The following is a 24993-nucleotide window of genomic DNA, read 5'->3' as shown; positions in this document are numbered from 1 at the left end:
GAAATAAGTGTTCTAGACACGTACTTAAAGGGCCAATGAACCCCTTATACTGTTTTGCTCAAGGCTGTTTTCTTTCAAAATTCATTTTGGTTTGTATTGCTTCTCTATGCCCTGCCCAGGGGGCACAGAGCCCAGACAAAGACCAGGTCCCTGGTGGTGGCATGGGTTACTCCAGACTCATGGGTGTGCTCCAGGAAGGGGGTTGGCCAGAAGTAGGCACCCCAGAAGAGGCACTCAAGGCTTGGTTTTTGGTTGGGTGCAGTATGGTGGGTGGCTCAGTGCAGCAGCACCCCCTACTGGCCCGCCACACTGCTCACCCAAGCCAAGTGCCTCCAGGAGTAGTGGGGACTTGGGAGATCCACCCTGCTTGAAGCAGAGGCTGGAAGAGGAGAAGAAAGCATGGAATCCCCAGTTGCTAGTGGCAGGAACAATGAGGGGACTAGCATCCAGGTCCATGGGCTTCCAGTTGGACAGTCTTATTCTACCAGCAGCTTAGATTTAATTGGACTTCATCACTTTACTTCAAGTTTACTAACAGCAGTGCTGACAATTGTTAAGTTGAGCTAGAAGGATTCATCATCGGTCTTGCATGTCAGGAAATTTTGTTTGCCAATCAAGCTGCCATATTGGCTTACGCTGTATTATGAGAAGAATGCTGTGGTGATGTATGAGAAATTCTGTTGTAATACAAATAATTTTATGTGGACTATATAAAATTTAAGTGCTTTTAAACCATATTACAAAAAATAAATATTTATAGTGAATAGAATTTTACCTGCTGTCCTTCAGTGCCCTCTGCGGTAACCATTGCTACAGAATGTGTTCCTCCAGAAGAAATGACTGCATCATGGGTGGGGACTGTGATGGTGGTGCCATCTTGTGTTACCATAGTGATAGTATTGCCAATGGCCTGCATGTCAGCCTGAGATATGTTAACCTGGAAACATAGTGCACTTTTTGCATTAAAACAAGTTTATTTTTATTTGATTGAGTCAGAATATAAATGACAAGAGAGATTTAAAATGGATTGGCATTTATAGAATAACCTCCTCCCAACTAGTACCACAGTTTATTTGTCTGAAAGTAAATGAGTAGCAAGCCAGAATGAGAAGGCAGCTTGTTCTCAACAGTCCCAAAGAATATCTTGTATGTGACTCAGCCCTTGGAGCTCCCACAGGGGCCAGGAATTTGGGGTCTGGGCAAGCATGGGCAGGGTCTGCCATGGAATAGAGCCCTCGTGGGCACCTGTGTTGGCAGGAGGTCGGGTAGGGTGGCAAGAGACATGACTACCTTAACCTCTGTGCTGCTACTCACCACCCCAAGTGCTGCTTGCCCACTACCATAGCCACTCGCCCTGCTACCACCAGGTCCGGAAATGTTTTAGGAGGCTTCTTGCTGTGAGGATTTGCCCAGTGAAGCATCCCATGGTCCAGATCTGGCCCAGGGGCACAGGTGACTTTGATACCCATGAATTACTGGATTACTTTTCAATATATTCCCCTATGATTTAAATGCACTTGGTCTAGCACATCTGCAGCCTAGCTACAGAGATTCAGAAAAAAATTCTTAATTAAATTTCAAAAGATTTTCACAGACCAAAGTACTGATATATTGATGCGTTTGTCTTTGTTAGTCACCATTATTTTGTTTGTACAGAACTTGTATGTGGACGTGTTAAAGTTAGACACCAAAGATTTGAAAAATGAATAATGAAATCAGAACTGAGATTAAGAACCTCCATAAGAAAGGTTCAATCCTAAAGGACATCCCTGAGGACATGGCAACAACACTGGAGGATGAAGTCCCTTCAAAGGCCATAGTAAAACACTGAAGAGCTATATTTAAGCAAGGAAAAATCAGCACTGAGAATCGGCCACGGTGCCAATATCCCAGGGACCACAGCAAAACAAGTTGATGCAGCCATGAGATAGCTATGAATAACAGAAGATTTACAGTAGTTAGACACATAGCTAAGACAGTGGGCATCAGCACTAGGTAAACGTATGTCATCCTCAGTGAAGATTTGGCTGTGAAAAGTTGTCAACAAGATGGATGCCCAGAATGTTGGGTGCTGATCAGAAAATGGTATGGCTTAAATTTCCAGAAAGTTTTGGGAACAGTTCTAAGCAAATCCAAAAAAGTCATGGGTAGGATTGTGATTCAGGATGAAACATGAATTCACCACTTTAATCCTAAACAAAACAGCAGACACAGTCTTCACCTCCCAAGAAATTCAGGAAGATGACATCAGTCAGTAATGACATGGCCATGTTTTCTGAGACAGCAAAAGGGTAATCATAATGACCACCTCTCAACAGGCAAGACTATCAATGAGGTGAGCTTCATTAAGCTTGTGAAAAGTACTTGTGATAAGCCTTTGTGAATAACCACTATCAAAAGTTGAGTCCAGGAGTGCTACTTCTTCAGAACAATGGATCACTCCACACATCCCAGTTACATCTGGTCAATGTGAGAGATGTGAGAGCCAATATAATACGTGCTTCCCTCCCTTCCTGTATTCCCATCTTTCAGCCTAGCAATGGGCAAAATTAAGTCTTGCCAATGAATCTGTTTTCATGGTCTAATAATTGCTATATATTTGGCAATGACTTCATGACCAAATCCAAGTACAAGCCAAGTGCAGGACTGCTTAGCTTCTGCGATCAAATGTCTTCAGTTTGGTACATTTATATACTAATACATCTATTATTCAACTATTCTAACCAAAACACAATGGAGATTAGATAAATGTCAGCCATCATCCTGAATGTCCTCATCAGAATGGGCTTTACCATGGTGAATACTTACATGTTGTGTCCCATCCTGCGAAATAAGTGCTACTTGTTGACTAAGTCCTGATTGAGTAACTGTGGCAACCTGTGCAGAAATTACATCCTCTCCTTCCACACCTGTCACATATGTTATCTGGGAGCCCTTAAGCACATCATCACCCTGACCTATTTGATGAAACAAGGCAGAAGAATATTATACATATTGAAAATACAAATAGCTATGAGATTGAAGCTAAGAGGAAAAATAAAAGCTAAAAATAAAACACTTTCTGGCTATAAAACTATAAATTCTGGGAAGGAAAATGGGGCAGGGGGGAAAACTTAGATCAAAATCAAATCAGACATATTTATTCTGGGGGATAACTCTTTCAACAGTGGGGAGCAAAGCAAATAAGTTCTGTGCATTGAGAAAAAAATGACGTTTGTTTATATATCATGTTTGCTTAGCTTACAGACAAAGAGAACATTAAAAATACCGACAAACTTTACTATGATTCTTTCAGTTACACATTAACTTCTGTACTCTAGCGGTTTGATGGAAACACAATTGGCAGCTTATAAAAAGAATTATTAACTAACGCAATAAGTTTCAGAGAAGAGACACCATTGTGTGAAAACATTATAACGGTACATTACCTTAATAAATGTTTAACTTGGACAAAAAGAAACTTCCTATTCTAATCTCTCTTTTATTAGTGTTCCATCAGAATTCAGCAATTTACTGAAGAGGTGCATCAGTGCAATCTCCCAAATACAAACAGTAAAACTGTAATCAATTTTTGTAATCAGATTAAGTCATTTGTTTAAAACTATTCAATATACAACCTCAGCACTATGCAAAATCAAAATCTGACAAATTATGTTCTCAGTCTTACAATAAGAAAATTAATTTTCTCTATGCTCCAAAGGGTCTGTTTAAATGCACTGCATTGTAAACAGTTTCAGTGCAATCTACCAAACTATTTAAGAAAAAAAACCTACACTGGTTCCTACACATAAAAATAACTACCAACAGGGAATACTTTGCTTAGAGATTACCTGGGGGCTAAATCCAGATCATAGCACCCTGCTTCACAGCACCTTTGACCCAAAGGCAGTATAGGGTGGCTGCCTTAATAAAGGGCACCACATTTTGGTCTCAGGAATAGCTCAGAAACAGGAGTATAAACAGGTATGGAAAGCTACTTTTTTCTTTCATTCCCCAAGGCTGAATGCCTTTAAACCAGAGCACAGACTTTCATCCCTCTTTTATATACCCATAAAAGAATCTTTTAGGAAGCAAGGTAAGTATTTTATGTAGCCTCTTGCAGCTAGTTTCAATAGAGATATTTATAGTGGTTACAACACTGGGACATATTTCTCTCTTAGCTTTGCAACTGACTTGTTTTATGATCAAGTCAATTAATCTTGCAGTGCCTGTTTGCTCATCTAACCAGTCTACCTCACTTTGAAGTTTAATTAATGTTTGCAAAGTACTTTAGGATTCTCAGATAAAAAGGCAGTAGATAACTGAAAAGTATTAATCATAAAAAAATATTTAATCTATGCTGCAATTCCCTTGGTTACAAGGAACATCAGAAAATATGTTGAATAATAATTTGGGAAAACTTACAGAAAATTCCAGTCATTGACATATGCTACACAAGATTATTGAATTAATGCTTCCCAGAGCTCTTCCTCCCACTGCCCCAATCTGCCAAAAAATATTCAATAAATTGGTGCTAAAAAAAAAAAAAAAAATCGAACCAAGCCCGAGTTAATACAAATGGTGAAAAATAAGCAACCAAGAGTATTGTGGGAATGCTTTAAGAACAGAAGGAAACAACATAGAAAACACTATAATAAAAGATTGTGTCGCAGGGAAAAAATGGGTTGATCAAGGAAAAGGTGATATAAAGACACAGTGGACTGGACTGGATTGTATATAATCAGACTAGCCAAGCTGACAACAGACAGAACCAAAGCACTTGTCCATCGAGTTGCTAACCCTCTTGACAAGAATGGCACTTGACAGAATTATCACTTATGGGAGGAAATTTAGAGTCAGAGGACATAAAATACAACACACAGACCTGGAGGTGGCTCAAAGAAAGCTTCCTGTTCTTCTTCAATGGGCTCTGTGTCATTGTGTGCTGTCCGCTTGTGCATAGCTAGTGTGGAAATCTGCTTGTATGTTTTCCCACAGTGATTACAGTTGTAAGGTTTGGAATGGGTATGTACAACATGGTGTTTGTATAAACTGGAATATTCTGTAAAACGTTTATCACAGCCAGGAACTGTGCAGACATATGGCTTTTCACCTAGGTATAAAAACAAAGGTAATTTAAGAAAACTATAACCATGAGGAGGAAAAAATTGGCAATATATAGAGATACCACACTCAGGCTCAGTGCAACTTGCATAGACATTTAATGACTTACCTTCATTATCAAACAAGTCAGCCTAGTATTCTCCAGTTTTTTTTCCCTAATTCAGAAGTGACCACAGTGTAGCTCAGAGTTTATCAATGCAGACTGTGGTTTTCCTTCTTTTTAATATAGAGTTCTGTCAACAAAAGTAGACCCACCAGCCATTGGAGGTGGAGAGAGCAAAACATTGAGGAGAGAGCAAAACATTCTGGAATATGTCATTTTAATTTCAGACACACTAAAAAGGAAGGCAGACGTAATCTGCTCAACCATGTACAAATGACATGCGGTCATCAAAGCTCCTGACAAGGTAGCAGTGTGGTCCTCAGCTTGGCAGTGCAGTGAATTCTGCCCTATTTTATTAGTTGTTTCTGCTAACTATAGTGGAAGCCCAGTTCTTTTCCTTAACAGTCAAATACGTTATTTTCTTAACTTTATTTTAATTTTCTATCGATAAGAAGACAAAACCTCAGTCATCTTAGCTCCATAAAAATTCTACATCATACAAAAATTCTACTCGTACGTTAAAACAATTATGGGTAAATATAATTGATGTTCTACATTTCATATAGAGTTTTTTAAAAGGAACCTAAATTACAAATCCCCGAACATTTTAAGAGGTATACAATACCTTGAACTCCATAAGACTTGCCAATCTCTGCTCACTACAGAATACAACAGATATAAACATGATGGCTGTAACTTTTATATCCTGCACATGGGAGTAGAGTTACTTTTGCTGACTTATTAAGGGAGCCAGATCTTTTTTTATCTGCTACCTGAGAATAGAAGTTTTAATTCTCTCTTTGGAAGGGAGAAATACAACGGGGTCAAAGTCCCGCAGGGAAGAATCCTAGGGTCAGCCAAGCTTAGCTGAGATTTGTGCTTTGCTGTTATTTAAGATAATAAAAAGACAAACCCCAGGAATGGACTAAATATTTGATACAAAGTGTACTGAAATCAGTGGAAGCCTTCCCACTGCCTTCAAAGATCTCTGAATCAAGTACTAGCTGTTCTGTGCTGAGAACAGGGTAAGGAAGCCAACTGCTCACAATGGTCAACAGAACCAAGAAAAGGGAAAAACAAAACTATCACAAACAGAACATATCAATATAAGGATTTTTATTGCTCTGTTCTAACGTGTGGCAATAACCTGCTCACAAAGAAATTGCCTGTTTACAAACAAATTGTTCTTCAAGCAGAACAACAAAATGTAACTCACGTACCTGTATGTATTCTCACGTGATTCTTATAGTTAGTTGCACTGGCAAATGCTCTCCCACATCCTGGCTCTGTACAATAATAGGGTCTTTCACCTGTATGTGTCCTGATGTGAACTTTCCTAATATTAGATGTTGTGAATGATCTGCCACAACCTTCAAATGGACATTTGAAGGGTCTTTCACCTGGAAAAAATACAAAAAGTTACAACTAGCACTACTAAAATAGTTGATTTAATTTAAATGCCAGTCCAATTGGTTTAGGCAGCAACATATAAATCAAGGAGTGTTGGTACTGGTGCCTCACTGGGTCCATATTATTTTGGATTGCCTACATAAAAAATCATTTCCATTTGGACAAATTTGTTTTCTAGCTGGAAGGTTACCTGTTTTGAATGAGAATTTTCAGAATCTGTATGAAGCAGTGTTTATCACCAGTACTCAAACAAGCCAGTATGCAACAACCGTAGATCTGGACATAAAATCTGCCACTGGTTCTGGAATATCAAAAGCCATAAGACAGGGAAGGCTATCTGGACATCTGCAGCCAAGTGTCCTGCCAAAACTGCCTCCACCAATAACGGCATTGTGATAACCATACTTTTGTACTAATCTTAAATATTGCACAAGGGATAAGAAGAATTAATGGCAAGGCACATAGGAATTCAAGACTGCAGCCAAAGAAAAGTACTTGGTTATAAGTCTTGGATCACATCTCTCCTTAAGCAGATGTATAGGCATTTAATCTGGTCTTTTGTAGCAAAGAAATATGTCCTGGGAGTCTCTCATTGATAGAATATTGGATCAATGGATTGATAGATCTTTCCAGAAAAACATTCATGATTTGGTTAGTGCATATCTGTTTCAAAAATCACTGCTGAGGTGTAGAGCCAGTGAGGTCATCCCATATTGGTGACACCACTTCTAGAGCTTGATAGCTTCTTGGCAGAGAAGGGATTCAGAATGTCTTTGTTTGTTTGTATAGTATACTGCATGTGTTATTTATCACATACAGGAACAGTATACAAATAAGTCTGATGGCTACCTAGCTTCAGATCATTGTGAAGCCATGTACCTTGCATCTACACATGGTTCAGGCAAAGAACTCAACCTGTTCCTGTAGCATCCATGTTAAGCATTATATCTGGCAGGTGGGGGGAGCAGAAGATAACCCTTCTGCATTCAATGGCCCCAGCAAGCTCTTTCTTCATAGTAAAAAACAAAAAAACCCAGGCATACAAGCCTCTTCTCCTTGCAACACTGGTGGAATCTCCCTTGGGCTCAAAGAGGAAGCAATGAATCATTTCTGATTGAAGATTTATACAAGAAGGGTACCTGAAGAGCAGTAGCATAATTATGGCATGCTAATCAGAGCAGCTGCCCCAAGCACCAACTTGGGAGGGATGGAAAAAAACACTGTCACCATGGCCACACAATTATACTGGCGGCACAACAGCAGCTGGAAGTCACTGCTGCTCACCTGTCAGAACTGCCCTGGGCATTCAGTTGCATTATTATGCCTCTGCTGAAAAGGGAAAGAGAAGGAACACAAGTATGGCACTAAAGAAAGGATGTGATTGAGATGGCCACAGTTATGATCGAGAACACCCTGCTGTCTGATATTTTGACAGATCAAACCTGGTGGACAGCTTCTGAAGGCAGTGCTCCCAAATGTCCTGTCATATTTGATGATGTGCTGCATTACTAAAGAAGAAGAGGGGTTAGCAACCTCCTTTATATTTTGATTTTTTCTTGGCTTGATATTGAGGTTGCCTGATTATAGAGCAGTCTGGGATTGAATGGTGCAGTTGAAATATGGGCTGGGGCATAAAACTCCAAGAAGATGATCTTTAATTATAGATGTCATCATGTGGAACTTTCCCAAGGTGTCATCCTGGTTAGGAAATCACCCACTGTAAGGCCTAGCATTGGCCACATGAAGCTATATAAAGGTAGAGTATAACCTTCCCCCAAATGCATCAACCCATATGGATCTTTGTCTTTGAGGATACTGTCATTCAACTGCTATCTCTCTAGTACAGTTGGGATTGAAGTGAAAATAGAAATACTTGATATCTCAGTAGGCATTATTGTGACTGAAGGCCAGATAAAGGGATTTAGCTGCATCAAACAGACCCTCATTTATGGGAAGAGCAATCCTGCTGAACAAAAAACTGACAGAAATGTCAAATACCTTGTGATATTTTTCCGATATCCATTGTTGGGAAGGGTATGAACTTGTAAATAGGAGGAGACCCTTGCCATTTTGACCTATAACAGGTTTTCTGGATTAAAAGCTAATTAAAATTAAAAGCAGATTAAAGCACTCAGAGAAGAAAATCACTTCTTTATTGGAAAGCCAAGCCCAAGAGCTGGGCATTATTCAGTCACGGTGGCATGAGGATACAGTTATGTCTAGGAATAAGAACAGAGAACGTATTGACACCCCCGGAAGGGAAGGGGTAAATGACTTCTGGGTTATGGACAGTTCCTCCCAATTTCCCTGTGGGGCACTTCACTTTTATAACATGGTTCCTTGCTAATTTGATATTGCTGTGGTGATTGGTTAATCTTGTTTGTTCTGAGGCAGGGCTGACCACACATAATCCCTCATGGTCTGCATGTGGCCGCAAAAGATTCATGTGCAGCCTGCAGGCTCTCATTCAGCTCTCACTCCCCCCATGGCTGTGGTTGTAACAGCAGCTGGAATCTCCTCTTTCCTCCAGCTGCCCCTTCCTGCCTTTGCCCTATGGGGCAGGCCAGTGAGGCAGTGTGGAGAGCTGAGGGTGAGTCTGGGACCATGTGGGGAATGTGGGGGGAAACAGGGCCACATTCACAGGGTACTGCACCAGCACAGTGCAGTGGGGGAGAAATTGTGTTTATGCAGTACAGTGGGGGGTTGGAGGGGAGCATTGGCATGGCATGTGGCCCCCACTGGTGCGGCCTGCAGTGGCTTATAAGTTGGTCAACCATATTACAAGGGGTCTTTTGCCTTCCACACAGGGAAAATTGTGAGAATGCAGAAACAGGGTCTGCAAGGATTGCTGACATTATCTTTCCTAACATTTGTGTTATATCTGGTGTTCCAAGGCAGAAAAAAATGCAGCTTTTCTTAAACAGCAATAGCTTGTGACAGTTTTATCACTAGTGATTGTTATGATTCTGGATATTTGACCTACTGATTTCTGAAATAAAGTGCTTATTCTATACTTTTAGCAAGGAAAAAAAATAATTTGCAGAATAGCTCCCCTCTTAGCAAAATGAAAAAGGGTTGGTTACACAAGATAAATTCACCTATGGCAAGGCCTAAAACAGGCAAAAGTCCTCATACCAGGACGTTATTTATACCGACTTCATCTCCAGAGCCTCAACAATCCTCACAAGGAGATCCTGGAATGATTTAGAATCCTTGGACTCCCCCTACAAGGATACCTTTTTGCAAAGTTTCTTTGGTGGTAATAACAGGTGCTGGTGTTGCTCCTCCACTACAATTGGTTCCCTCGGTGCTCTTACACAGATGATCTGACTACCAGAGATGTTGGCAAAGAGGGTGATCTCTTCCCCGAATGTGGTGAAGACCAGCTTCCTGATGCATTTAACTGTGAATCCCACTAACCCCAACATGGTGGTACATAGGATAAGTACATTTGTCCACTGGGTATTGACTAATCCAGAGCCAATCTTGAAGAAGTGGTGATGGCAAATCACTGAAGTTGAACTTTTACCTTTCCATGGTGTCAAGTACTGACCTCATGATTCTATGATTCTTGTGGGACAAGGGGGTTCAATACTCAAATGTGGCAAACATATACGCTGTTCATATTTTTAAAAGTCATTGTGAAATGCAAGTGCTTCATACACTTCACGCATTCATCAGCTGTAGTGCCAAAAATAAGCCTATAACCAGTATCACATGGATCATTTTTATATTAGTTGAACTTCATTTTAAAAAGTGAAGAAAGCACCTTTTCAAGATAAAAAAACCTGAAATGTTAGTTTATTTCTTCAGCCCACTAATGGCAAATTAAGTATCAACATGGCTGTCCTTTTTAATCTGTTGTCAACTTTAAACACAGCACTTCAGGATAGTAAACTTCTGCTGTCAAACTCATTTGCAATATAATGCTACCAGAAAGGTACACTAAATAATGAACATGACCTCTGCTTTGTAATTTATATTAGCCTATTTTAAAGACCACACTGATCTCTTTTGAAAACCTTAAAAAATACCAGCTTCCTTACATGCTATTATGTTGTATTTTCACATTTGTTTGTACTAAGTGCTATCCAACTTGTGTTCTTTTTGCCACAGAAAAGACTTGGCGGACTCCTGAAGGAATCAATTCATCCCATAAGTAAAAATTAAGCACTCTAAAGACAGAAGTAAAATAAATAAAGCTGTAAGAAAGACATTATCTCCCAACGAACTCCAAAGCAGTTAACTTTTTGGCAGAGGAAACTGTATTTCACTACTTAGAACAGCTGTTCCAGAAAAGTTTGTCAGTTTACTGCCAAAAGAATATGTGCCGTTTTTAAGCACACATGCCTTGATGTGGCGTTGCCATGGTGCCTATAATCCTTCCTTGAACAACCCACATCAGGTTACAGGTAGAATAAAAAGGAAAGTTGGAGTTAGACCCACCCAGCAACAGATTTCCCTTAAAGTCGGTCTTTTTAATTTAAATTAAAGGACGCCTGCAGGAATGTCACACAACCTGTTTGTGAACCCAGTTCTTTGTTTTTCTAATCTAACTGTGGCAGAACATAGCTGCTTTAAAAACTGATATCACAGTCTGCTGGATTAGCTAGTCTAGGTGGCTGAGGAGAACTGTAACAACAGAAACAGAGAGTAAATTAGAGTTCTTCCCCTGAACAAGACCTATGCCCTTCCAGCTACCAGAAACCATCACCGATACCTAGAGATAACAACCTCCCGTGTTATCAACCTCTCTGCTCTTAGTTTTGAAACTGACTGCATCAGGCACTAAAAAAAAGTGTATGTTTAGGGAAGGGCTAGAATACCTTAGATGTTCCAGGAATTATACAAGAGACAAGGATTGTTCCGGCGTAACATCTTTTATTAAACTAAATGCATGTTTAGAATAAACTTAGACAAACTTTTCAATTCAAGATGTCTTTCAAAATGCCTGATACAAGACTGGAAGATTAGACCAGTAGCAATAAAAAAGAGGGTCTAGAAAAGAACTAGAAGTAGGAAAAGAAAAATCAAGTCGGACTAACATGGAGAGGGGTTGCTAGGTAGGTGCTGGAACTGTCATTAGTGGACAGGAAAAGAAAAAGTTCAGTCTTTATTGAGAGGGTTGAGGAACTCTGGATATACCTACATTAAAAATTGCAGTGTTGCAACCTCCAGCCACACACAAAAAGGGGCAAGGGGAGGGAAGGAGTGTGGGGGAGGCAGATCGAAGCCCCCATGGTGAGGGAGGGAGAGAGTGTGGGGCACACGCTGCCCAGCTGGGGCAGGGCATGGGCACAATACAGAACTACAAGCGGTTTGTCTGGGGACATGAGGCAGGAAGGGGGTGGCTCCCACCGCTAATGCTCCCTGTGGGAATCAAGGAGGGGCATGTGCTCCCTGGGCTGCCGCAACGGGCTGGGGTCAGAGGTGGTGCCAGGCTCTTCTTGGCGGGCAGGGGAGGAGCTGGGCCACAGCTGTGCGCAGGGCAGGTGGCGGTGACACTGGGAGGAGATAGTTTGGGGAAGGGGGCTACTGCAAATTTTGGGGTGGCTGTAGCCCACCCTGTAGTTCCCCCTCCCAGTGCCACTGCCACCCAACATGCGCACAACTCCAGCCTAGCCCACCCCCACTGAGAAGAGGCTGGTGCCACCCCCAATCCTAGCGGCAACCTGCCCTCGCCCCGCACAGATCCAAGGGAATGTGCCCCTCCGTGCTTCCCTTGGGGTGCGCCAGCAGCGGGAGCTGTGCCTGCGTGCACAGAGGGTTTGCATGAGGATAGGAGCTGTAGTCTAGACTTGATTTTCATTGTTTCTCAAGTGACCATTTCATGGAGAAAGCAGAAGAGGGTTTTTTTTTTTAAATGCATCTGAAATAAAAATCTAGACAAAACAAACAAGAAAATAAGAGAGAGCATGGCTGTTATAAATGCTCCTCATACCTGTGTGGGTTCGGATATGTTTCTGCAGGTCTCCAGAGGTCTTGAATGACTTAGTGCAGTTCTCCTCTGTACATCTATAGGGCTTCTCCCCAGTATGTGTTCGGACATGACTTTTTAATCCATAGCCTTGAACACAGTTTTAACAGAAGGAAGGAAGGAAGGAACAGAAGAAAACAGAACAGAAAGGAAAACCCAAAACTTAGATATTACAATACTGTATGATTAAAAATATATCAGTGAGAAAGTATCATGTCACACAAAAAGCCTGCAAAGGGCCATGGGGAGTGGGAGGAGGCTGATCAGGCAGGGGGCACCATGTGTGCATGGACATGCACACGGCAGCCAGGCAGCAGTGGACAGGTGGTGCTAGGGCTGTCCTGGGGGGAGCGCAAATTGGAGAGACCGCCCCAGGCCCTGCGCTTTGGGGGGCCCCGCAAAGCCGTCCAGAGTGGCCGCGGTGACTCTGTGCTGCTGCTGGCTTCACGTCCAGCCGCTTAGCATCCCCACCCACCCCCCGAATCTGCTGCCAAGTTCCTTGCATCTGGGGGCGGGCCCCACACAGGTTGATTTGCCCTGGGCCCCACACCCTACTTGGATCACCTCTGGGTGGTGCAATCACCTATCCTGGAAATCTTCAAGAGGATACTGGACAGTCACCTTGCTGGGGTCACCTGACCTCAGTTGTCTTTCCTGACTAGTGCAGGGGGGCTGAACCTGATGACCTTGCAAGGTCCCTTCCAGCCCCCTACAATCTATGAATCTAAGAGAGGAGCTCCCACAGCTCCCTCCAGGTAAGTTTATGTGGAGGTGGGTCAAGAGGGGGTGGGGAGGAGGGGCACAGGCCATGTGGGGGGAAAGGAGGCACTACCCACACACTGGGGCAGGGGGCTGGCATATAACAGGGCTGCTCAGTGCCACAAATCAGCAGGGGAAACAGCCACAGCTGGACCCTCATCCTGGGGAGCAAAGGGGGAACTCTGATTTTCCATAATAAAAAACCCAAATATCATACACCAAATTTATAGGTATTTAGAATTTATTTTATTATAATAATTGAGGCACTGGTAGGCTTCCAAATTGCTTTAAAATTGTAACTATATCAATAAAGCATTGTGTTCAACTGACACCTATATATACAGTGGTGTGTCATTTTAATCATGGAAAATGTGGATTCTGGGTTTTTTTAATTAGAGAATTTGGGATTTTTAACTCAGAGAATTAAACAGAGAAAACCAGGATCCCTGGTGATCAGAGACTTAGATACCCTTATGTGTAGCCAGGTAGTTGAGCCTTGATATTTTCCCCTCATTAGTGCGGTTACTTTTTTTTCACATTAAAGACTTCTGCTCATAGCATAAAACTGATAACAGAATGCTAGATTGCACATTTTCCTTTTTCTTCCTCTGTTTCATTACATTCCTGCTTCAGTTGCATTCAAATACCCTTTTTTTTCCATAGTCCTCAGTTCATCTTCACCAAAGAGCATTAGCTGAAAATCTGTCTGTTTCTATACAATTCTCACACATAAATAAATGACAAGAAGTGCTTTGGCACAGCAGCTTAAAAACTGCATTATTGACCTTACTTCTTACATAAGAGACAGACAGTAACCAATATTACCTGTTGCAAAAGCTTTGCCACAGCCAGGATGTTCACACTGATATGGTCGATCTCCTGTGTGTGACCTCTCATGCACCTGTTAAAAAAATATCCAACACACCACTGTAACAAAGCTGTAACTTGATTTCTCCAATACAAAAATTATTTCACTCTCAGACACTAGCAGTTCTATTTTTCCTTCTGGAATTTACTCTGCCAGAAGCATCCTTACTTAACTAGAGATGCAGATTTAAAGAAGTAGAATGACAGCATATACTGAGAATTAGTTATGTTTGTTTTCACTTTCTGATCTAATAGCTCTGGTCAGTTTTACAGAAACAGGTTTCTGTAAACATGCGCAGGCCAGCCATCAAATAGGCAAAACAGTGAAACTGATGGTAATTTGACTGATTGTATATGTGCCTCAAAGTCTACTCTCCACCCTAACCATCTCTCAACCCCCACAACCACTCTGCATGAGACTTCTGGTCAGCCTTCCACCACAGTATCAGACCCACACAGAGTCAGAGACTAACTGCCTCTAGACTGGTGATTTTCAGCCAGGATGCTATGACACTCTGGGGTGCTGTGAAGATCCTTTGAAGGGTGCCACAAGGTGCTATACAATGTAAGTACTGTTAGGTTTACAAACCTGATTCACATGATAAACTCAGGAATCCAGTATTAAAAAAATTTCACCCTGTCATGGTCTTTCTGAGTTCTTTATAACAGAAGAACTGTTCTATTAATCTTCTGTGGTCAAAAATGGACTGAAAACTCATAGCTGGCATTTTCCAAGGGGTGCCTCGAGTCTACTGAGAGGTACCTTGAGTCTGAAAAAGTTGAGAACCACTGCTCTAGACTGTGCTGCACTGCAACAGAATCCAACTGTACCCTACCTCCACCTGAAAGCAATTAACCCAGACATTTCTCTACACTTTTGCTGTATCAGAGCTGAGCCCTGGATTAAGAAAGGGAACAAGGGAGTGGGGAGGCAGAAAAGACCAGATGTTCCAGATTTTTTTTTCAAATATTTGATCACTCTGAAGAATTAGACGTTGCAAGAGAGTAATGTTATACATCACAAGATGAGAAACTCTGCTGTATTATGTATAAATGTGAATTGCACTGTCAAATAAATCTCATTTTAGCTTTCAAATACTATTGGTTATTTTGATGAAAAAAGATACTCTCTGTGATGTTGCCAACACATGAGCCTAATATAAAATACTGTACATCTGTTTCCATCATGCCTTGACAATCAGTAGAATAAACTTTGTTCAACCTTATTTCCTGCTGATCTTTCCTGTACTCAGCTGTAATGATTTTGTTTCATACATGCTCTATACAGTGTTTCTCAAAATTAGGATCCAAAAATCTCAAAATTTTCATGACATAATATGTTAGACAAACTGAGTACTGGGGAAGACAGACTACTAACTGATAGAGATTTCAGTGTACTATATTTATGATAAAATAATGACACTGTGCCTGACTTAATGCACACTTCCATTATTTTTGCTCAGATACTTTTAAGGAAGATTTACAAAGCACCAGATACTCATTAAGACTTCTTACCTTAAGATGATGAGCTGTTGTGTACAATTTCCCACAGCCATCATATTCACAGCGAAAAGCTTTCTCTCCACTCTGCTGAGATTTAGCAGTCACTCTTGTGCCATGTCCTTGCAAGACAATCTAGAATAAAACAAATACCACAATATTAAAATGAATTTAGTCATGATTATAATCAACTGGACAAATCTTGTTTCAAAAGAGTTTATCCTGATTAAAGGTGTTTCTGAACACTGGCAGCTTGATCTGCCTGACAACTCCAGTCAGCAACAAATATGCATATTTGTATCTTCTGAAGTGATGCTGAACTGACAATGAAATATTAATAAGTTTAAAAATACACAGCCGATTTGATGTAAGTTAAAGAATTCCTGCATTCACTGATTCTTTTCTTGCAGTCTACATTCCTCCGAATTCTCTCTTTGAAATGCCCTTTCAGTTTCATTTTCCATTACTTTTTAAAGTAATACTCTCAATTTGCCTTTTAAAATAAAATATTAAATATCAGGTGGCCTGAATTCAACCTCAGTTCACTTAAAAAAACAAATAAAAACTCTAGGAAGTTTTGTACAACCCAATATTAATTCATATAGACTTTTTAAAAAATGTATTTCCATGAAAATAGTGACCTAAACCTTCCCCAGCAGTATTTGTAACAAATCCTGCTGCAACAAATTATTGCATAAGGACAAAAACATGACATTGATTAATGATCTACAATTAACAAACAAAACTAACTAGACTTTCTTGGCTGCAAGTCATTTGAGGATACCTGTTGTACAATTTTTTGAAACAACCAAAGAACACTGCAACAGCATCTAGATAACAATAGCCCTTCACAGCCCAACTCAAGAAAGTCAGATAGGCTGCTGACAGACGTAGAAAAAAAGCACCGCTTTACTGGAACAGGAAGCACATTACTTTGACCGGGCTCCCCAGCACCTGTAAAAGATTGGGTACTTCGGTGGGTCTTTTAGGTGCTTTTCTCTAATAGCTGATTCAATCAACTAATCAATAGTTGATTGATTAGTTGGCGGAGAGAGGGGGCTGGGATAGTGCTGCCACCGAACGCCCCATGCTGCTACTGTTCTGCCTCTTGCAGGGAGCAGGGTGGTGGAGCCAAGGCCAGCAGTTCCCCCACGCTTTGTCCAGTCCTCGGTGTAGCTTCGGAATCATGGTGGTGCTCCCCTACACTTGGAGCGCTCTGACTGGCTGTTTCCGTAAGGCAATCAGAGTGCGAATAAAGTGTTACAGACAGACAGGCTTAGTCTTTTATAATATTAGAATTCTGGATATCTAAAAATACTGGAGTGGTGGGGAAGGGGAGCTTGCATGCAGTGGCAGTGCAGGATGTTGAATGGTGGCAGTGGCACAGGGTGGTTGCACGTGGCGGCGCAGGGTGGCACGATGCCAGTTAATAAGAGTATTCCGGCTAGCAGAATACCGGATAACAGGGATTTTACTGTAATGTGATGCCTCTTCTGGACATGTGCTGTGCTCAGGGCAGGGGCGCACCAAGCTGAAAGTAAAGCACCGTTTTGTTTTTTTCCACTTCTGTAAGCAGCCATACAGTCCAAAATGAATAGATGTCAAAATGTTAGTATGGTAACTCGCTATAACTCACTAAACCAATTTCTTTTTAGATGGGTCCAATTGCTGGCCAAGAGCATTTCTCCTAAAATACAGGACTATGTATTTCAAATTATTTCCTCTAGAATCTTTCTTAAGGAATCTTTGGTTAAGATGCTCCCAGTTAACCTAAAACTGTTCTTAAGACCCAGGCTTCAGAGTTGAATGGAGTATCTGAGTGGGATTTGACATACTTCAACTTCAGTTTTCAGCACATGAGTTTCTCCTGAATCAGTGAGCGTACAGAACCTTGTGAATAACCCCCCCCCAGTAATTATTAGTACTCTTGGACCTGCAGCCTGCATATCAATTATAAAATCTGTAATAAACACTTACTATATAACATGTATATTACAAAGAGAAATTGTGCATCCAGTTTCATGACCTTAGTAGATGACCACTATTTCAATGAAAAGTGTACTTAAGAGAATACCTTTTCATTTGACTGCCATACAGAGTAGCACCAACAGGAATTATTTAACCTTAACTCAAACTGGTCGTATATTTGTAAACCCATATTTCATCGTTACTTCCACATCACTGCAGCAGATAAAATATGCATACTTGTTGCCGATTTGAGATGTCAGGCAAATTGAGCTGTGAGTATTCAGAAACACCTTTAAATAGATACATAAGCAATAACTCTGCTAATGTGATGAACTGTATTCTTCAAACAAAGATTAAGACCTATACATTATTAAAGGATTTACAGGGATACAGATGAGAAAGAACTTATAATAAATGTAAAGATTTGAAAATAACTCTCCCCCAGAGTATCATTAGAATCAAGTCAGAAATGATGTGGTTGCCTAGTTAAATTACAATCCAAGAAAGCACCTGCCTTCCCATAACACGTGCAGCGAGATGCACACAAACTGATTAAACTGAAAAGTACCAAGAATTTAGCACTAATTATCACGCAAAAAGACAAATGAAGTTCTTATGCAAACATCTTTGGAAGATTATCATCTCTAAAGAAAACAGGAAACTAGAGCATTAGAATTGGTATCAGAGGAACATTGAAAATAATGATAATTTTGTAACATGAAACTTCTTCCCTCAAAATAGCCTTAAATTGAAGTAAAAAGGTAACTGCAAAGGAGAACATAGCCATAACATGTACATGCAAACACAGTTGTAACACAGGAGAGGAATAATAGGGGTGACAAAGAAATCTATAAAGGGGGTGTGTGTGTGTGTGTGCACGCGCGCGCACATGCGTACATGTGTGTGCATGTGTGTGTGTGTATTTCAAGTATATTATTCTTGCAAGCAGATGGGCATCTTCTGCTTGAAAAGAAAAGCATTTATAGCATTAGAGATTCATTTGCTTATATCTGTTCTTTTGTTCTCACACATACAATTCATGTTAGGATTTACAAGGAGGCTTTGTGTTCTTCTGTGGTGTGAAACTTAACCTTATGACTGTTCTGTAGTATGACATCTGTTCTGTTCTTGTGTTACAGAAGGCTGAGAAAAAGCAGTATATATACTTATTTAATACTAAAGGTAAAGCAGAAGTAAGATACAGATTCTTACGAAGATCTTAAAATTACAATGAAAATTATTATATCTGAGAGATAACATGCCTGAATCTAAAGGAAATTCAGGTCAAGATTTCCAAAACTGAATAGTGATTCTAGATGTTCAAGTAAAGATCCCCTAAGGCAGTGATTCTCAAGGAGGGTGCCATGAGACACTGGAGTACTGTGAGATCCTTTTAAGGGTGCTGTACAAAATTGGCACTGTTAGGCCTTCATACATCTGCACATGATTCACAAGATAAACAGATAATTCATAGCGTCAAAAACATTTCTGATTTTTGATTTTCCTGAGTTCTTTGCAGTGGGAGAAATGATTCTATTATTTTTCTATAGTGAAAAGACGAGTGAAAGCTACAAGAGGTGCCTTCATTCCAGCAAGGTATTTTTGAGGCTAATAACGGGTGCTTTGAGTCTAAAAAGGTTGAGAACTACAGTCCTGAGGCATGCTATACATGAGAAGAGGTCAGAGTACACTGAGGTCTGGCTCACCTAAACTGGCATATGCTCCCTCATGGGCCATACCCAGCCTGTGTACAAACTGGAACCAGACCCGTTTCGCACTAACGAAGGACTTGTGATTGGATGGTAATTGTAGTTTCTTCTCTTTACTCTAACAGGTTTTCTGTTACACCCAGGCAGTACCAGTCAAGTTCTCCCTGGGGCTTTCGCATTCTGATAGGGGAATATACTTGTGCCCAATGGCAAGGCAAGAAGAACTGTTAATATCCATTTTCTTTTTTGGAGTACATTCCAACAACATGTCTATGGACAATCTTAGTTACCTATACAGCTACTCTCACCTTCTTCCTCTGATGTAACAGAAGTTAAGCAGAGGAATTTTGTGCAACTGAAATAGAGAGGCTACTTCTCAGAGCACTTTGTCTTACATAAAAGCCGCTCCTGTGGAAGTGATGGGAAGGAGCTGAGAAGGGTTGTGCCCCTACCTCCTCCATACAATGATAGGTCTGATTCGAAAACTTGAATTTAAAAAATGTAAGGGATAACTTAGAGAATGTGCTTCAATTGGGTTACCATACGCCCAGGTTTTCCCAGACATGTCCTTTTTTTGGACCCCTGTGCTGTGTCTGGGTGGGTTTTTTAAATAAGAGCAAATGTTTGGGTTTCACCTCTCCCAGGCTAGCTGCTTGGGGCTGGGAACAGTGGGCAAGTTGATTGGCTGTCAGGGGTTATGTGCTCCCTGTGAGAGCTCTGCCAAACCAATGAGAGAGAGAGAGAGAGAGAGAGAGAGAGAGAGAGCGAGCGAGCGAGCGAGCGCGCATGCAGGCATGTGCAATGAGGAAGCTGCTTGGGCAGCAGGGCTGGGGGAGGCAGAGGCTGTGGGTCAGAAGTGAGGGGCATCGGAATGGAGGGCAGGGGGCTGCAGGTCGGAAGTGAGGGGCACTGGCAGGGTTGGGCCACAGGTCAGAAGCGAGGGGCACGGGGGACAGGACGGGTGACTGGGTTGGGTGTTCAGGGCACTGGCAGTGGCAGGGGACTCAGGGTCAGAAGTAAGTGGCACCAGCAAGGGGTGGGGGGCAGGGTACTGCTGTTTGGGAGTGAGGGGCACTGGCAGGGCTGGGGGGTGTGTGGCTTGTCAGTGAGGAGCAACAGAATGGGCAGGGCACTCTGCCCCCCACCTCTCCCCCAGCAGGTGTCCCCTTTTTTGGACCTGGAAATATGGTAACCCTAAATTCACAACCAAATACAAATTTTCTTTTTCACATAGTTGCCTATGAGAGCTTCAAGGGCCACAGATAGGACACAGCTGCCCTAGAATATTTGAAAAATGTTGGTGCTAAGATATAACCAAATTAGACACCTCAGAAATATACCACAAAAAAGTACAACCAAATTAAGTAAGGGCTCTTCAGAGAATGAGAAGTAAGATAGTATATTAAATTGTTTTCAGCATCCATCCATTCCTCCAATTTGCTTTTGAAAATGAACTGCCCTGATTCACTCTTCTTTATGAAGGAGATCTCAAGAAGAAAATAACATAGCAGAATATTATTCAGCTGCACATGCCTTCTTATTCATGGTCAGATATGACTTTAGCATAACAATTTGTCATTTATGTTGATAAAATGGTTTCATGCATGCTGTGCTCTGAAATCTGCTACCAGTTGTCAGCAAGGTTTATAGATAATTTGTGCCAGAGAGCAGGAAAGAAGAACTCTAGAGCACTGGAGTCAGATGCTGCGTGAGTGACAAACTTCTGCAGCTACAACAAGGAGTTTTGAGATGTTTCTGCCAAGGATGCATCAGAGAAGTAGAAAGGGCTCTTTGCACTCCAGTCCTGAACAGTGGAAGAGTTGAGTTCATGGCAGTAGACAATCTGATGTAATCTGTTATACTCACAGTATCACATTTCTTTCTCTGTGCAGAAATTTTCTTTTTACTTTGTGGGACAAAATCTTGAGTAATTTTCATCAAGTTCTCTGCCAAATGAGATTCAGTTCTAAATCCATCTGGCCTAACCTGGCTTTCCAAAGAATTTACAAAGAGTATTTGAAAGACCTCCTCAGATGATAGCCTGAAATTCTGCTTTCATAGGAACAGTCTAGACATTCGCCTTTAATAAGGAATCCTCTGGCATGTTTAAATCATGATCCCATAAATCATGTAAAAAAGGAAAAACAAAATCTTTAATGATTTAGCAAGAAAGATTTTGGTTTCTCCCCCACATTTCTTCTGCGCTGTTATTACAAATCTCTCTATTTTTGTTTCTTTTACTCATGACCAGGGATTCCAGTTTTCCATTTGCCATGGAAAAGCATGGACTCAACAGTTTCCTGCTACCTACCTAAAATGCAGCAGCGTTGCACAGCAACCGGCGCCATTTCTGTTCTTTTATTTTTGCTGCAGTTTTTGCCTCTGGCCAATCAGCACTGGGGTGGGGGGAGGGTCAGGGAAAAATGCAGATGTTTATGCTTTTCAAATTGAGATGTTTTTGCTTTTTTTCCCCATGAAAAACTAGGATCCCTTCCCATGACTCTTTAAAGTTCAAAAGCAACTTTCCCCTTTGTCTTAATTCTTTAACAAAAAAGCTTGTAAACAGAAAGATAATATCCCCACCAGATTCTGGGATGTCATGCATTGGTGTAGAATCTAGTTCTGGGCTCTGGCTTCATAATTTTGTCTGGGTTCTCCCACTGTCCTTAGGATTTTTGAAAACCTGCCTTTTCGAAAAGTTTTTAAAATCAAAGTAGCACTAAGAAGGCCAGGAACTTGTTGTTTTTTTCAAGGAAACTTGAAATTCTGTGCTGCTTCTTTAAGGGCTAATTAGGAGTAACAGTCTCATCTACCAGTCCCTTCGCCAAATCTGAGAGAGAACTGGAATCCTCTGACAATGGAATGGAAAACTATAAGAGTGACTGGGGAGCGTGCTTGGAGACATATACACAGCCCCCTAAAGAAAAGGGTCACCACTTCATTATCATCTGCAATACTGCTGGATCCCAGCCAACTAAAAGAGCTCTATTAAAAAAACCCAAGTTTTTTAACGTAGTAGTTTTCAGGACAAAAATTAAAACATTATGTACATTTGTTAATCCTGTGACTTACTCTTGTACAAAGGGAGAAATACAGCCTATCTTCACAGACCTGGAGCTAGAATAGTTCAGAGCTAAATAATTGTTCTCGTTCTAGCTGTTATGGAGACAATGACTGTAGATGACTTTTGTGACAAAAAAATATTGGGCATAAAGGGGACAAAGAAAGTAAATACATGGGCAATCCAAATGCATGGTATAGTATAACATACCTGCATTTTTTTATCTTGTTCATTTTCACCTATCATTCCTGTGCCACTAACACTTTCACTTCCATCAATAGACACCTAAAAGGATATAAAAACCAAAAATATTTAGTGGTTGTTTTTACTCAGTACATAAAACAAAGGACTGAAATGCTGAGGAATGGTGGGCTCATTCATTCCACACTTTCATTCATTTCACAGTTTTTCTTTTTGCTCTTGGAACTCAGTTCTTATACTACATGTTAGTTCCCAAGAAATGTAAAATTCCACAAATATAACCTATGTTATAACAGCATTAAATAATAAGCAGAATTCTGAGCTTCCCAAGTCATACTGATGAGCAGGGATCTTGGTTTTCCCTGATTAAAAAAATAATAATAAAAAAAAATCGCAAATTCTCTGAGATAACACCCCCCCAAATGCATGATTAAAATTAAAGCCCCCCACACCCCTGCTGGTGCCCCTTCAATTGATTCATTCTAGAATACATCCTATTTCAATGTTGTTTTTTTTAAGTGTATCTTTTCCTCTTATCCTGCTTAATAGCAGGATCATTTTTAATACCACTGATCCCTCTACTCTTAATAAGCATCTTAATGAAGAAGCTGCCATCTCAGATACTTCATCTTTTTGCCAGGCTGAGGAATACATTATCTAACTAATTCACATCTTACTTCTTAATTTAAAATGGGATTTCTATAAAGTGATGCTACTTAAAGACACTACAGACATACAAAATGTACTCTAATGTACCTTGGCTGCATATTGCTCCAGTGCACTGATGGTATCTGGGTCAATGGCAGCATCTCCTGTATGAAGACCTGCCACTGTGCCGTCAGCTTGAATAGCTAAGATGGTATCTGATTGTGGCATTTGAACTGTATGGTGAATGTAAGCAGTGGTTCCATCTTCCAGCTGGACTGCCTGTAATGCACTCTGGTCATAACTGTCTGGGAAATAATTATTACAAGACACAGAATGAATACCAGTGCCTGCAATTGACCAACATAAAAATATAACCTGAGAAATAATCACAATCTATTAAAAGGTCACTGACAAGTACAAGTAGAACAGAGGCCTCTCTACACATGCAGGTAAAGGTGTGATTGGATCTTATGCATGATTCACACAACCACACCTCCTGCCATGCTACACATGCACGTCAGGAAATGAGATAGTGGCGGGGCACCCAACGCACCCCTGGGGCTGGGACACACAGTGGCCATGATTTTACAGCCTCAGAGGAGCACTGCAGCAGCTGCGATCTCACAGCTGTGGGGGTTTCGTGCACCACAGGAGCTTGGAAATCCCGGCACCTGCATCTCTCAGCCCAGGGGCTCCATTCACCTCTGGGGCTGGGAGATCACAGCCATGTTCTGTGGTTACTGAAACCCATCTGGGTCCTGGCACTGGGAGGCAGGCTGTAGGAACCCAGCATCTGCACCCCCACCTCAGTTCCTAGACTCCCAGTCCCAGCTGGGCATGGTGCATTCCTATAGCTGGGAGCCCCATCAGCTGATGAAGCTCACAGCTACAGGAGAGACCTCTGCTACATGTGCAAATTAAAGCTTGGTAACAACCAGCTATGAAGTTAATACACATTTTTGAGGTTTAACTTCATAGCTGGTTGGAGCTTTTTATGGTGTGGTAGCTACTTTGCACATGTGGCTGGTTCCAAAGTAATTGCTGTGAAATTTCTGGACCCGTGGGGAGCCATGTGGGCTGAACAGCATGGCCCTGCATGCTGCAATCGGCATGTAGGGTGGGTTAAGACCGCAGGTCCTGACCCTGATGCATGGGGGTAACCTGAATCCCAGGGTCCTGATCCTGGCCAGTGGGGGCCAGGGGAAGGTGGTGCAGGGTCCTGGGGCCCAATCTGTGCATGTGAAAGCCAGTCAAAGGGGTGCAATCTAGCCCATGGATCAGCCCTGTGTCCCTCAGTGGCCCTTAGCACCAAAAGATCAAGCAACACTGCCTTATAATATTGATATCAGTAACACAGGTTGAATTTGTTGCAAGCTACAGCCTAGCAAAATATTTTTTATTTCTGTCCACTTATCAAAGTAGCAAGGAAGATTTACAAAAGTGACAAAGCCTAATCTTCACTTGCAAAAAGGGCCAAATCCACAAATACACTTAGAAATTTCTATGCGCTAGGGCTAATATGTATTTGTTCATCTATCTTGTTTACTTGTTAATACCATCAGTTACAAGTTTTTTATATACCGTATTTTTCGGACCATAAGACGCACCTGACCATAAGACGCACCCAGTTTTTATGGCAGGAGAGACTATGTGTGCCGGTGGCCAGCCATTTTTATTGCCGGCTCCC

At 41.3% G+C, this 24993-nt stretch overlaps 1 protein-coding gene across 1 annotated transcript in view; it reads right to left on the bottom strand.

The window, feature by feature from the left end:
* The window catches only part of ZNF143 (zinc finger protein 143), a 61434-nt gene that overhangs the window by 4287 nt on the left and 32154 nt on the right, over window positions 1-24993 (bottom strand). Inside the window, exons 6-14 of the mRNA XM_019552203.1 lie at window positions 23415-23611; window positions 22668-22742; window positions 15735-15854; window positions 14178-14253; window positions 12558-12683; window positions 6427-6606; window positions 4865-5092; window positions 2809-2957; window positions 776-937 (exon numbers count right to left, since the gene is read on the bottom strand). Coding sequence (XP_019407748.1) covers window positions 776-937; window positions 2809-2957; window positions 4865-5092; window positions 6427-6606; window positions 12558-12683; window positions 14178-14253; window positions 15735-15854; window positions 22668-22742; window positions 23415-23611 — 1313 coding nt within the window. The remainder of the gene's footprint in view (window positions 1-775; window positions 938-2808; window positions 2958-4864; window positions 5093-6426; window positions 6607-12557; window positions 12684-14177; window positions 14254-15734; window positions 15855-22667; window positions 22743-23414; window positions 23612-24993) is intronic.

This window comes from Crocodylus porosus, unplaced genomic scaffold, assembly GCF_001723895.1.
Source record: "Crocodylus porosus isolate Cpor-Errol unplaced genomic scaffold, CroPor_comp1, whole genome shotgun sequence".
Taxonomy (NCBI): domain Eukaryota; kingdom Metazoa; phylum Chordata; order Crocodylia; family Crocodylidae; genus Crocodylus; species Crocodylus porosus.
This window is presented reverse-complemented; position numbering and strand designations above follow the sequence as displayed.